Source organism: Trichechus manatus, unplaced genomic scaffold (genome assembly GCF_000243295.1).
Source record: "Trichechus manatus latirostris isolate Lorelei unplaced genomic scaffold, TriManLat1.0 scaffold00112, whole genome shotgun sequence".
NCBI lineage: Eukaryota > Metazoa > Chordata > Mammalia > Sirenia > Trichechidae > Trichechus > Trichechus manatus.
Window position 1 is genome coordinate 6,643,938 of NW_004444048.1, and position 13,828 is coordinate 6,657,765.

Genomic DNA, 13,828 nt, shown 5'->3' on the forward strand with positions numbered 1-13,828 from the left:
TTTGTTTTCTTTATGTTGAGGTGTAATCCATACTGAAGGCTATAGTATTTGATCTTCATCAGTAAGTGCCTCAAGTTATTTTCATTTCATTTTCAGCAAGCAAGACTATGACATCTGCATATCGCAGGTTGTTAATGAGTCTTCTTCCAATCCCACTGCCGCCTACTTCTTCATCTAGTCCAGCTTCTCGGATTATTTGCTTACCATACAGATTGAATAAGTATGGTGAAAGGATACAACCTGATGCACACTTTTCCTGGTGTTAAACCAGGCAATATCCCCTTGTTCAAACAACTGCCTCTTGGTCTATGTACAGGTTCTACGTGAACACAGTAAGTGTTCTAGAATTCCCATTCTTTGCAGTGGTATTCATAATTTGTTATGATCCACACAGTTGAATGCCTTTGCATAGTCAATAAAACACAGATAAGCATCTTTCTCAACCAAGATCCCTTATTCCATGTCCTTTCCTGAATCTGGCTTGAATTTCTGGCAGTTCCCTGTCAATGTACTGCTGCAACTGCTTTTGAATGATCTTCAGCAAAATTTTATTTGTTTGTGATATTGATGATATTGTTTGATAATTTCTGCATTCTGTTGGATCACCTTTCTTTAGAAAGGGCACAAATACGGATTTGGCCAGGTAGCTGTCTTCCAAATTTCTAGGCGTAGATCAGTGAGCACTTCTAGCATTGCATCTGTTTGTTGAAAACATCTCAGTTGGTATTGCATTTATTTCTGGAGCCTTGTTTTTCACCAGTGCCTTCAGTGCAGCTTGGACTTCTTCAGTACCATTGGTTCTTGATCATATGCTACCTCCTGCAATGATTGAATGTCAACCAATTCTTTTTGGTACAGTGAGTCTGTGTATTCCCTCCATTTTCTTTTGATGCTTCCCACGTTTTCAATGTTTTGCTCATAGAATCCTTCAGTATTGCAATTCGAGGCTTGAATTTTTTCTTTATTTCTTTCAGCTTGAGAAATGCAGGGGTTGTTTTTCCCATCTGGCTTTCTAACTCCAGGTCTGTGCATTTCATTATAATACTTTGTCTTCTCGAGCCACCCTTTGAAATCTTCTGTTCAGTTCTTTTACTTCATCATTTCTTCCATTTGCTTTTAGCTACTGTACATTCAAGAGCAAGTTTCAGAGTCTCTTCTGACATCCATTTTGGTCTTTTCTTGCTTTCCTGTCTTCTTAATGATCTTTTGCTTTCTTCATGTATAATGTCCTTGATGTCATTCCACAAGTCATCTGGTTTTCTGTCATTAGTGTTCAGCACATCCAATCTATTCTTGAGATGGTCTCTAAATTCAGGTAGGATGTAATCAAGGTGGTACTTTGGCTCTCATGGACTTGTTTTAGTTTTCTTCAGCTTCGACTTGAACTTGCATATGAGCAATTAATGGTCTGTTCCACAGTTGGTCCCTGGCCTTGTTCTGACTGATGATATTGAGCTTCTCCATCGTCTCTTTCCACAGATGTAGTCACTTTAAGTCTTGTGTATTCCATCTAGCAAGGTCCATGTATATAGTCACCGTTTATGTTGTTGAAAAATAGTATTTCCAATGAATACGTCATTGGTTTTGCAAAATTCTATCATGCAGTCTTCAGCGTCATTTCTATCACCAAGGCCGTATTTTCTAACTAACAGTCCTGTTTTTTTTCCAACTTTTGCATTCCAATTACCAGCAATTATCAATGCATCTTAATTGCATGTTAAATCAATTTCAGACTGCAGAAGTTGGTAAAAATCTTCAATTTCTTCATCTTTGGCCTTAGTGGTTGGTGCATAAATGTGAATAATAGTCATATTAACTGGTCTTCCTTGTAGGCATATGGATATTATCCTATCACTGGCAGTGTTGTACTTCCAGATGGATCTTGAAATGTTCTTTTTGAAAATGAACGTGATGCTGTTCCTGTTTAATTTGTCATTCCTGGCATGGTAGACCATATCATTTTTTGTTCAAAATGGCCAATACCAGTCAGTTTCAGCTCACTAATACCTAGGATATCTATCTTCAAGCATTCCATTTCATTTTTGACAACTTATAATTTTCCTAGATTCATACTTAATACATTCCAACATTCCTACTATTGCTGGATGTTTGCAACTGTTTCTTCTCATTTTGAGTCGTGCCACATCACCAGATGAAGGTCCTGAAAGCTTTACTCCACCTATGAGATTATAGTCAATTCTACTTTGAGGACGCAGGTCTTCCTCAGTCGTATTTTAAGTGCCTTCCAACCTGAGGGGCTCATCTTCCAGTACTATATCAGACAGTGTTTCACTGCTATTCATAAGGTTTTCACTGGCCAGTTTTTTTTAGAAGGACATCCCCATGTCCTTTTTCCTAGTCTGTCGTAGTCTGGAAGCTCCGCTGAAACCTGTCCACCATGGGTGACCCTGCTGGTATTTGAAATACCGGTGGCATTGCTAACAGCGGCACAGCAACACACAAGCCACCAGAGTGTGACAAACTGACAGACGAGTAGTGATCATGTCTCATACAGGCAATATAATTCATTCATGGAGTTCAACAGAACATGCAGGCAAATATTCACAGGCACTTGCATATGCACCCAAAGTCTGTTAATCTGTTGTGACTAAATCAGAATATGGTGTGATTAGAAAATAGAAGGTTGAAACTTTTGTGTCATATTCAAAGGAATTCGTTTATTGGCAAGTAATTTATGAAGATGGACTTCACGACCTTAATTGTTACCTTAATGATGTCAAGCAGGGAAGTGAATCAAGGCGAACCTTCTTTGTAAATGATACTTTGTCAGCTCAAAACTGAGGACAGGAGGATCCACAAATTTTCGGACTGTGAAGGGAATATAAACTCTCAGCCTCCCCCCAAAAATATCAACTGCAGAGCATGTTTACAAACTTCCTATCTTTCTGGATACAGGCCTTTTAAGATGATGCTTTTGCTTTCAATCAAATAGGGCTGGTCAAATTTACCAGTATGCCCCTTACTAGATAGAAATTCTCTTGATATTTGATATGACATTCATTTAATTTTCATTCATATAATCTGGGTCTACAGTACTTATCTGCAATTCTAAAATTCTGAAAACTAACAATTTTTGTAACTTAGTTTTTTTGCAAAACCTAAACTGATATGAAGCTATTTATACTTTTAATTTACCACACAAATATTCATATTTTTCACCACAGAACTATTAATGTGGTTCATTTCAGGGGTCTTAGTAATGTATGGGAGCCCTGGTGGAACAGTAGTTAAGTGCTGGACTGCAAACAGAAAGGTCAGCAGTTCAAATCCACCAGCTCCTTGGAAACCGTGTGGCGCACTTCTGCTCTGTCCTATAGGGTCTCTATGAGTCAGAATTGACTCCACAGCAACGGGTTTGGTTTGGTTAGTAATATATACAGTATTTATTGCTTTTCTAAAGTCTGAAGAATATCGAATTCCAAATTGCTAAGTGTGCAGTCAATAGGATATAATAGTAGATGCTTTTATTTTAAATTATATGCCCTCATTTTTTCTTTTTAAAAATTACTGTAGATTTTTTAACTTTTAATTTTTTCAAATAGGTATGGAAACAACATAGTAATCTATTGTTGTATTAATGTAATTAAAGCTTAATATGCTCAATGATTGAAAATAAAATATTAACAGTTTTCAAAGTGATCGTTACAGGAATTTTCCAAGTTGTGACTTAATTTTATATATTAGGAAGGGAATCCAAAAAATGATGAGTATGCCAGTATTAATGTGGGCAGAGGACTTGATCAAATAAATGAGAATAGACAACACACATATTGCCAATATTACTATGAAAAAATGTTCAACATCACATAATAATCTTTTAAAAATAGAGAACAAAATGAGATACTGTTCTCCTCAAAATGAGAAAATATTTGGATACAAAAAAACAGCCACTCTCATGGGTTGCTTAGGGAAAGAAATTTTCACAAAATTATCAAAAGCCCTTAGAGAGTTCATATCCTTTGCCCAAAATTATTCCACATCTTGAATTTATGCTAAGGAAATATCTAAGATGTACCACAAAGATACAGATGTGGATATTCATCACTGCTTTATTTTGTTAAAAACAACTAAAATATCCATGAATATAGATTAGTAAAATAAATTATTATACAGCCCTTTAATGGAAGAGAAATCACATTGTAAAAGAATGTATAATAGCTTTAGAAAATATTCAAAATATATTTTAAGTGAAAAACGCCAGAGTTAGAAAATAGTTTGTGCAGTATGAGCCCCATCCTCTTTATACCCACATATCTATATGTGTATGTTTAGTTTTGTGCTCATATTTTTCTGTATTTTTCAAATTTTCTGTAGTGCATATATTCAGAATAGGAAATTTTTAATATTTTCTATTTTCTGGGTTATATATACTTATCTAAATTTATTCAAGTAAAACTAAGTGAAAAAAATATAGACACATCAGAAAGTGTGAGTCATCAATAATAAAAAGTGAAGGAAATATTCTGAGAAATTCTTGCTGTCTAGAAATGATGGTACCTATATAGATAAATGGAAGTTAAAGACTTTTGTTTATGGCCTTCATTTCAATCTATCAAGCACTATTTTAGCAGAAAATATCAATACTTCTTGAGAAGTGTTGTATTACTTTTTCAGAATTTTAACCATATTTCTCCTTATCTGAAATTCTGAATTTGTTAAGTACTCAAATATTATTTTAGTAAAATGAGGAGTGCCACCTTTCTCTCTAGATTGCAGTGCACGGGGTGGAATTTTTACCTCTTATTCATGGCATTCAGCTCTCAACATCTTAACCTGGCAGAAGAACTAAACTAGCTGTAAATCTTACCACCCAGACCACACTTGATTATTGTATGATGGGAAAATTAAACGGGAATAAACCAGCTAGAGCATTAGGGTGTTCTTGGAAGAATAAACACAAGTTGGAAGTCTTAGGTGGATAGTGCAAAGTACAGGAAGGCAGTCAATCATGTAAACATCAAATGAAAGGTTGGTAAGGAAGCCATTGGAGTCTGTCAGGCGCTCCCTGCAATAAATTGCTTATTCCATTTCTTTTCCCTTTCACTCAGTTTAGAAAAGTGAATTCAGTGGCACTTCTAACAGATCCCAAAGACTTTGTAAGTTCTTATGCCTGTTTAAAGATAAGTTTTGAACAGAATGAGCTCCAACCCATTGAATAGAATTTTTAGTTTACATAAAATGAACACAAATAAATATGTCGTATTCCATATTTCCCTGACTTTTTTCCTTCTCCCACAAACAGGAAACTGTTAAGGCAGCAATAATAGAAGAGCAGAAGCGAAGTGAAAAGGCTGTGGAAGAGGCAGTGAAAAGAACAAGAGATGAATTGATAGAGTATGTAAAAGAACAGAAAAGGGTAAGTGTCACCTGTAGGGTTTTCGTTTGTGCTTTCATGAGCTCAAGCAGTGGCTTCCATACAATAACATGATATTCTGCAATATTTAAAATGTCCTTTGTCTTCTAATCTAGGAATCTCTGTCTAAGATTATTTTTCAAATATAATTATGTATTCTAGTAGTTAGATCTATAACCATAAATCCCATCTGTCAACAAAAAACCAACATTGAATAATTTCTTGCTTACTCCTAGAAGTGACTTTATACTCATGAAGAACATAGACAGTTCTAGATTTTTACTTTTTTGCCATGAGTTTGTTAATTTCTTGTAGTATAATATTTGTAGAAATTTATATGCACCCTTTAGCTTTCTATATTCACACCACTGTGGTTCTAATGGACTTCATAGCAAATTAAGGCTCTCCTGCCAAAGTTCCATTTCAGAAACATAATTCAGAATGTACTTGTCAGAATTCAGAATGCATATTGAATCTTTGCAAAAACATAGCATTTCAGTACAATGTAGTTTTATTAATGTGTGAATCTGACCAGTGGCTGAAAATGGATCACGCTTCATTTGTTGACTTTTTTCAACAACAGATCTTTAGTCTCCTTAAGTAATATCTCAGGTAAGAAACACTGTAAGATGAGATGCACAAAGATTATTATTAGAATTATTTTTATGTAATCTTATCCATAATAAATATTATATAATGTATAGTGTGTACAATATTTATATATAATATTAAATGTAAACTATATCTTATAATACTGTTGTTTGATATATGGAAACCCTGGTGGCATAGTGGTTAAGAGTTCAGCTGCTAACCAAAAGGTTGGCAGTTCAAATCTACCAGGCACTCCTTAGAAACTCTATGGAGCAGTTCTCTGTCCTGTAGGGTTGCAAATCGACTTGACGGCAACGGGTTTATATGATATATATCATATATAATATTTATACATACGGTATAATATATTATTATAAACATATTAATTAAACAGTGTGTGAGGAAATTTGACACATAATGTCTACATTTATTTACTTGGTGGTCAAATGGCAAAATAAATAGAAAATATAAGCTAGTATCCTTAAGTTGACAGTTAAGTAATAGGTAGAAGTATTGTAAAAGTACATGACACTACTTTAGTGAGATACGCTTAACTTGAAGTCAAATTTGGTATGATGCAAAGAAAATTCTCACTCCTCAATGGCTACCATTAGGTTGCAGCAAAGAAAAACTAGTCAACATGGTAAAAAATTGTGAAATAGCCTTTCCAGATAAATTGACCGCTCACAGGAGCATTTTGTGTGAGATTTAAACTTTGTGCATCCTACCTCAAGGTGTTTTTAAAAGCAGTTTCCTGATAGATCCCTAAACTTCTGAAGAGAAAATTTTCAGCTAAAAATAGTCAATTTGCTTTTCAGGAAGTAATATGTTCTCAGAAGCCTATTTTCGTTTGTACCTGCAAAGAGTTTGTTTTATATAATTTGGTTCAAAAATAGTCATGCAGCAAAGGAATTACAGATGCTTTCCATATACATACAGAAATTGCAATAATGAAAGAATATAGCCTCAAAATAAATATAAGGCTTTATGGGTATATCCTTTTTTAATCATTTTCTTAATAATATATAGCCAGTCTTTGAGTTCTAAATCTGGACAAGAGATTATATAATAAAGTAAGCCCATTTATAAGATGATTTTAGACTAATATTCCTTTTATGTGGGAGATTTTTCTTAAAGAAAAAAGGTTTTAAAAATTTTTATCACTTTCCCATCAAAGGGCCCAATAAGAAATGTTTAAAATGAGGGCAAGAAATGCCTTTATAGGAGTTATCTGGTCCCTGTGTGAGATAAATTTACTTGTGAAGAAAACCAACAATGAACTGTGCCGTCTAATGTGCATGTTTTTGCAAGTCAGATTAGAAGAACAGCATTTGTTTTAGTCAAGTAAACCAGTTATCACATGTAGAGGTGTTCATTAAATAACAATAGCAAAATCGTGACAGCTTTAAGTTCATTTGCATTAAAGTTCTTCTCTGTGCTTGCTTTCTTACATGTAAAGAGAATTTCATACTTACCTTACAGAATTGCTGAGTTAATACATGTAATAAAATAGAACAATACCAAACCAAATCAAATCCATTGCCATCGAATGGATCCCGACTCGTGGCAACACTATAGGATAGAATAGAACTATCCCATAGGGTTTCCAAGGCTGTAACCTTTATGGAAACAGACTGCCACATCCTTGTCTGGATTCGAACCACCTACCTTTTAGTTAGCAGCCAAACGCTTAACCACTGTGCCACCAGTGCTCCTTAGAACAGCAATAAAAAAAAAAAGTACAGCAGTAGTAAGGGATAAATACATATTTGCTTTATTTATTATCTTCAGCATCATTACAAAAAACCAAACAAACCCAGAAACTCCTATTAACATTATTTTTGCTAATTAAAAATTTGCTTTTTAGGTTAGTGTTTGGCATTCTGCTTCCTCTGAAATTTACAGTGTGAATTCTAATAGTTTATTCTACTCCTGTTAACTAGATTCAAAAAGCTTAAAACTGATTTAATCAGCATACTAGTAGGAAATTTAGCACTTCCACTTTGGGATTTGACAGCTCTTTTAAGTAATGACATATTGTCAAATACTTTTAATATTTGAATGTTTTTATCTCTCCAAGCAGAAAAGCTATATAAAAAGAAAATATATAAAATATCTGAAATTAAAGCATCAACTAATTACTAAACTTCTTTATGTAACTTTTTAAAAATTAAGATTCTCTATGCTCTTCTTTCCAAAAATGTATTTCATCGTTTCAAGTTAATTTTTATGAATATCTTGCGGTTTGGAAATTTTTCACAAAAAATAAGACATCCCAGGGATTATAAAATAATACTTAGAAGAAACAAAAGTCTTTAGCAAATTCATAATCTTCTTGTCTCTTTCCAGAAGACTATATTAGGGCATCTCATCTCTGCTTCTTCCTTTGTAAGATGGATTTCTATTTGCATCAGAGAACACTTTTCCAGAACAAACATTTTCCTTTTTCCTCTCCAGCTCTTTTAAACTAGAGAGTCAGCTTGAGATTTTCAACATTAGACACCTCAAAAGCCCTATAGACCTTGGTTCCAACTGGGCTTACATTCCAGTCTGTGAAGCAATCTTCTTCCCATCTTGAAGTTTTCGAAAGTCTTTGAAGGAAGAAATCTAAATGTTATTATTAGTTCTTGTCCTTGTGTCTTTTGTCCTAAACACTCTTTCCTTTGACATCACTTTATTCTTACCAAATTCACTGAAAGGCTTAAATGAAGATGCTTTTTTCTTACGTTTTTCGTCCAGTCTTTCACTTTTAAAAGACAAATACAGGAATGAAAAATGTAGAATGCTTAGCTTTTTAAATAACTGACAAGCTATCCTACAATATAAAATGCAATGAAATCATAAATCTCTAGAGGTTAACATTGCTTGTATGTGTATCTGAAATCAACAACTTTTTAATCAGCCATCAGATCCTGTTGAAGATTAGAATTTGTATTTATTTCAGTTGGTTATCTCTGACAGTTTCTGAGAATGACTTTTTCCATTGGTATTTTCAATATCTGTTATATCATTTGTTTAATTTTTTGGAGGTTTTAAATAATCACTGGGTTTATGTTGCATACAGCATAAATGGTACTGTATTAATATACTATCATTATAGAGTTGTAAAAGCCCATGTGTCTGGTTGAATCATTTTGCCAGCCGAGAAAGGAGTAATTTCGATTGCAAAAAAAATGAGGCCAACATGAAACTTTTATTTCATTTAAACTTTGTCACGTTAGAAAATAAAAGCATTATATAAATTATATGTAAGAGTCAATTTATTAAAATATAGTTTAATAAATAATATCTATAATTATTTATGACCTGCGTTTTGACTACTTACCACATTCCTGGCACTTTTTAATCTGCACAACAATCCTGTTTGGTCATTACTATTATAATCAGTTTTTTATACAGAAGAAAACTATTGAATAACTATCTTGTACCGTGGTACCTAAACCCACTGCTGTCAATTCTGACTCATAGTGACCTTATAGGACAGAGTAGAACTTGCCCCATAGAGTTTCCAAGGAGCCCCTGGTAGATTTGAACTGCCAACCTTTTGATTTGCAGCCATAGCTCTTAACCACTACGCCACCAGGGTTTCCCCGTAGTACCTAGTATAGTCTTAATTCAGATCCTATGACAAATAGGGGGGAGAAAAATGACTTCCATAGATAAGAAGGTAAATTATCCTATGGCCAACAAAAAATTAATTTCCCAGGGTCTTCTGAGAAAGTAGTTTTATTTTTAAATACCATATACTAATTATGAGTCACAACTTTATAAATACCCACCATTCATTTGGTCTAAACATCTTAAACAAGGCAAAGGGGCTACCTGTACAAGAACTAAGTGAATCAAAATTTCCACTAAATTGCATCTTAAGTCAATTATGAAGTATGATACACAGTATTTGTGCCATTAGAGTTATAATTATAACCAAAAATTAGTATGTAATCAATATATCCAAACAAGGAGAGTTTTCTAGATGATTAACCAGAAAAGTAGTTCAAATTAATGAGAGAAAGAGGGAGAGAGAATTATCTAGGTATCTGTAAGTATAGTGATTTGCATTAGAATGCCATATTATAGTCTATTTAAATTTTAGTTTCAGACTCTTTTGAGTTACTGTAAATTCTGAATCAGGGGTTACAAGCTCTACAGTTCATGTGTCAAATTCAGTCTGTTGCCTGTCTTTGTAAATAGAGTTGTGTTGGAAGTCAGCCACACCCATTCATTTACATATTGTCTGTGGCTGCTTTCATGCTACAGTGGCAGTAGTTAGTAGCTGAGAGAGACCATCGGACCATCATAGCCTAAAATAATTACCATCTCACCCTTTACATAAAGAGTTTGTCCACTTTTTGTCATCTAGATCCTCTTGTAGGGAAAATGCCTACCTCTCAGCCTTTTAAGATTTTTATTCTTTCATTATGCGTCCTTGTAACCAGGCAATTGAAATCTCATAGGTGCAGCTCTGGAAAATATTTCTTTCTTCGCGTTAATTGCCAGATAAGGTATTATAATACGTTAGATCTAATCATTAGCACCATACACTTTATTTTAGACTAACGGAGATTGTAGAAAAATGAGATCGGAAAGACCACATCCCTAGACACTTCCCTAGGGAGGAAGAATTTGTGGTTTATAATGACCTATGGCCCTTGGATTAGAATGAAGTGTTCCAGCCCATCCCACAAGTTAAGACAGTTACACATGAGCTTGCTCTGAGGGAGGAAGTGTGAATAACATTCAGCAAGCAACAACTACTCACAGCCAAGCAGTGATTCCTAAAAAATAAAATCGCATCCAAATGTAATAGAAGATTATTTTTTTTTCCCTCTTAAGAACCAGAATTATGGCCTGTGTTTTCTAAATCACCTCCAGGAAAATAACCTTCACTTTAGAGGATCATTTTAATTTAGATCTTCAGAGAAGAGTAAGGAGCAATTATCTTCACTTCAAAAGTTTTGTGGTGAAGTCATTGTCAGAATTTCTTAATTATAAAAGGTCTCGTTTAATCCAGTTTAGCTGCAACATTCTTGAGTGTTCGCGTCTCAGACTGTTTATTGCAAAGTAATGTTTAGCAAAAATGAGCTGTCTTTAGTTCCTGATCAGTCCTATTAAAAAAAAACCAAACTCACTGCCTTCGAGTCAGTTCTGACTCATAGCAACCCTATAGGACAGGGTAGAACTGCTCTATAGAGTTTCCAAGGAGCACCTGGTGGATTTGAACTGCTGACCTTTTCATTAGTAGCCTTTGCTCTTAACCACTACGCCAGCAGGGTTTCCTATCAGTCCTATAGTTAGTTGAGTTAAACATGATTTCAAGACGTTATTTAATATTTTTTGGTGCCTTACTTTCTTAATAATTTGGAAGTTGGACTAGCTGATATCTAATGTCTCTTGCAGTTCTAAAATTCTATTAAGGCTATGAGTAACTGATGCATCTCTTGAGAGATTATTTTTAGTATAAAACTGTTTCATCCTAGTAGTTACTTTGTACATTAGTTTTAAAGCTTACCAGGTGTAGAAAAATGATACTTTTCTGGCTTTTCCCAGCCCCCTGCTCCATTCTCATCCTAATTTCTTTGCTTTTACTCAACCTGGGGCAGACTATGAAGGAGCCCTGGTGGTACAGTCGTTAAGCGCTCAGCTGCTAACCAAAAGGTCTGTGATTCTAACCCACCAGCCACTCTGCAGAAGAAGGATGTGCAGTCTGCCATAAGGATTACAGCTTTGGAAACACTATGGGGGCACTTCTAGTCTGTCCTGTAGGGTCGCTAGGAGTCAGAATTAACTGGACAGCAAGGAACTTTTTTTTTTTTTTTGGCGGAGGTGGGTGGGCAGAGTATATGGTTGCCTATCCAAAAAGTGGGGCCCTGGTGACACAGTGGTTAAGACCTTTGGTTCCTAACCAGAAGGTTGGCAGTTTGAATCCACCAGCCACTCCTTTGAAACCCTATGGGGCAGTTCTACTCTGTCCTATAGGGTTGCTGTGAGTCAGAATTGACCCGACAGCAATGGGTTTTGGTTTTGGTATACAAAGAGCAGGTCAGTAGATATCCAGCATCTGTGGTCTTAAGTATCTGTCCTTGTAACTTTCAATTTGGGTGTCACATTCAATTGATGCATATGCTTTCAGTTCTACCTTGGTTTTCTGTGCCAAAGGGAATTTAACCTATTCCACACAACCTGTATTTTAATATAAATCATCAGAAATTTACCTTCTAATTTTATAAAATTCCATCCATTTAAAGTGGCAGATAACAAACAAATGGAGAGACATTTGTATTTAGAAATAACCAATACAAACCATTTTTCAAAATGATGTTTCAACTAGATCATAATTTACCCTCCTCCTCAAATTTAAAAAATAATAGAAAATTTGATTGGGAAGGAGGGTTAGTGGAACCAACGAGGAGAATAGGCTTTTAAAAGTTTTATAATTTTAAAAATATAAATATGATCTAAGAAATTATTTACTATATTTCTATTTCATGCTCTTTTCTAGTTTATTTCATACAGTATATTTTAAAAGCAAACCTATTTATTGCTGTCCCCCATTTTATATTTTAACAATCTCCTTGATCCCCTTTCTTGTTTTGCTGGACTCACTTGTGTAAGAATAATATTGAAAGAACTTGCTGGCATTGAACAAACGTGGACTTTGTTGAGTTGATCAAGAGATCCGTTTCTTTTTTTATCAAAAAGCTTATATATATTAGTCATTTCCATTTCAGGAATGAGAAAATTAAAAAGATATTTTATATATGTTTGTCAGTGCTTAGGTCAAATCCCATTATTCCTCTGGCAGGGATTGCAACATGTGTTCCGATTTAAAATCAAAATTAAATTTATGCATATGTAAATACGAACTTGTTTGATACAACAATTAATGAAATCTTCTTTACCTTGTTTTTGGGATAGCTATTTGGCAGGAACCAAAACAAATACTCTAAACCAAAGTACAATAGCTAGAAAGACTTCTTTTGAGGTTATTTAGTATCTAAAAATGTTTGTCTCTGTTTTTGTATAATAATTTAAAATTTTTATCTAAATAATTACTTAATCACTTTTTGAATAATTATACTGATGACTAGCTTTATAATTTGGTGAAATACCTTCAATTTTTAAAAAATATTCAAATGACTTTTTTCTAACAGTGCACTGTACTTAAGTATTTAAAATTCAAATGGTGATAAGAATTGATTCGGATCAAAATCAAATCAACAAGCAATCATCGAATGTCAGCTTTGAGTCATAGGCCATGGCAGTCAGGAATTGGCAACCCTGGCAGGTATACTATCATTGAAGGCTTGTGATTAGGTATAGATTCTTGAGATGGGCCAAACCTTGTAAAATTTTTACTCAGAATGGCTAGAAATATCGTAAATGGAGAGAAAAAACTAGTCAATAAGGAAAAGCAAAGGTCAGAATTAGAGGAAGCAGTAGCTATCTGTTAACAGTCCCAAAAGTTGAAATGATGATGACAACAATGATGATGAAAGCTAATTTCTTATGTAACAGTCACTAGATTCTGGGCACTATTCTAAAGGTGTTATTTAAATTGTGTGTGTGTGTGTGTGTGTGTGTGTGTTCACTACTCCCAACTCCAAAGTTACAAAGCTAGCAAGTGACATTCTGGCTTTGGAATCTAAACTGTTAATCATTGGGAAAACCACCTCTGTGGGCAAGATGTATCAGTAAACAAGAAGTAAGAGCAAATGTTCATGAATAGGTCAGCCAAGGGGAGTGAAAGGTTCAGGTTAAAAGCCAAGAAGAACAAGAGGATAACAGAGACCTATTTTTCTGTTATTTTAGCTGTATGGCTCTGTGTAGTGTCTACCAAATCAAAGCAGCTGTGGAGGACCAGGA

The 13,828-nt window shown here is 34.4% G+C and overlaps 1 protein-coding gene across 10 annotated transcripts in view; it reads left to right on the forward strand.

Moving 5' to 3' along the window:
- The window catches only part of CCDC91 (coiled-coil domain containing 91), a 432,308-nt gene that overhangs the window by 364,904 nt on the left and 53,576 nt on the right, over window positions 1–13,828 (forward strand). For all 10 annotated transcript variants that reach the window (XM_023738058.1, XM_023738055.1, XM_023738059.1 and 7 more), the window contains one exon: window positions 5,264–5,377. In XM_023738058.1, coding sequence (XP_023593826.1) covers window positions 5,264–5,377 — 114 coding nt within the window. The remainder of the gene's footprint in view (window positions 1–5,263; window positions 5,378–13,828) is intronic.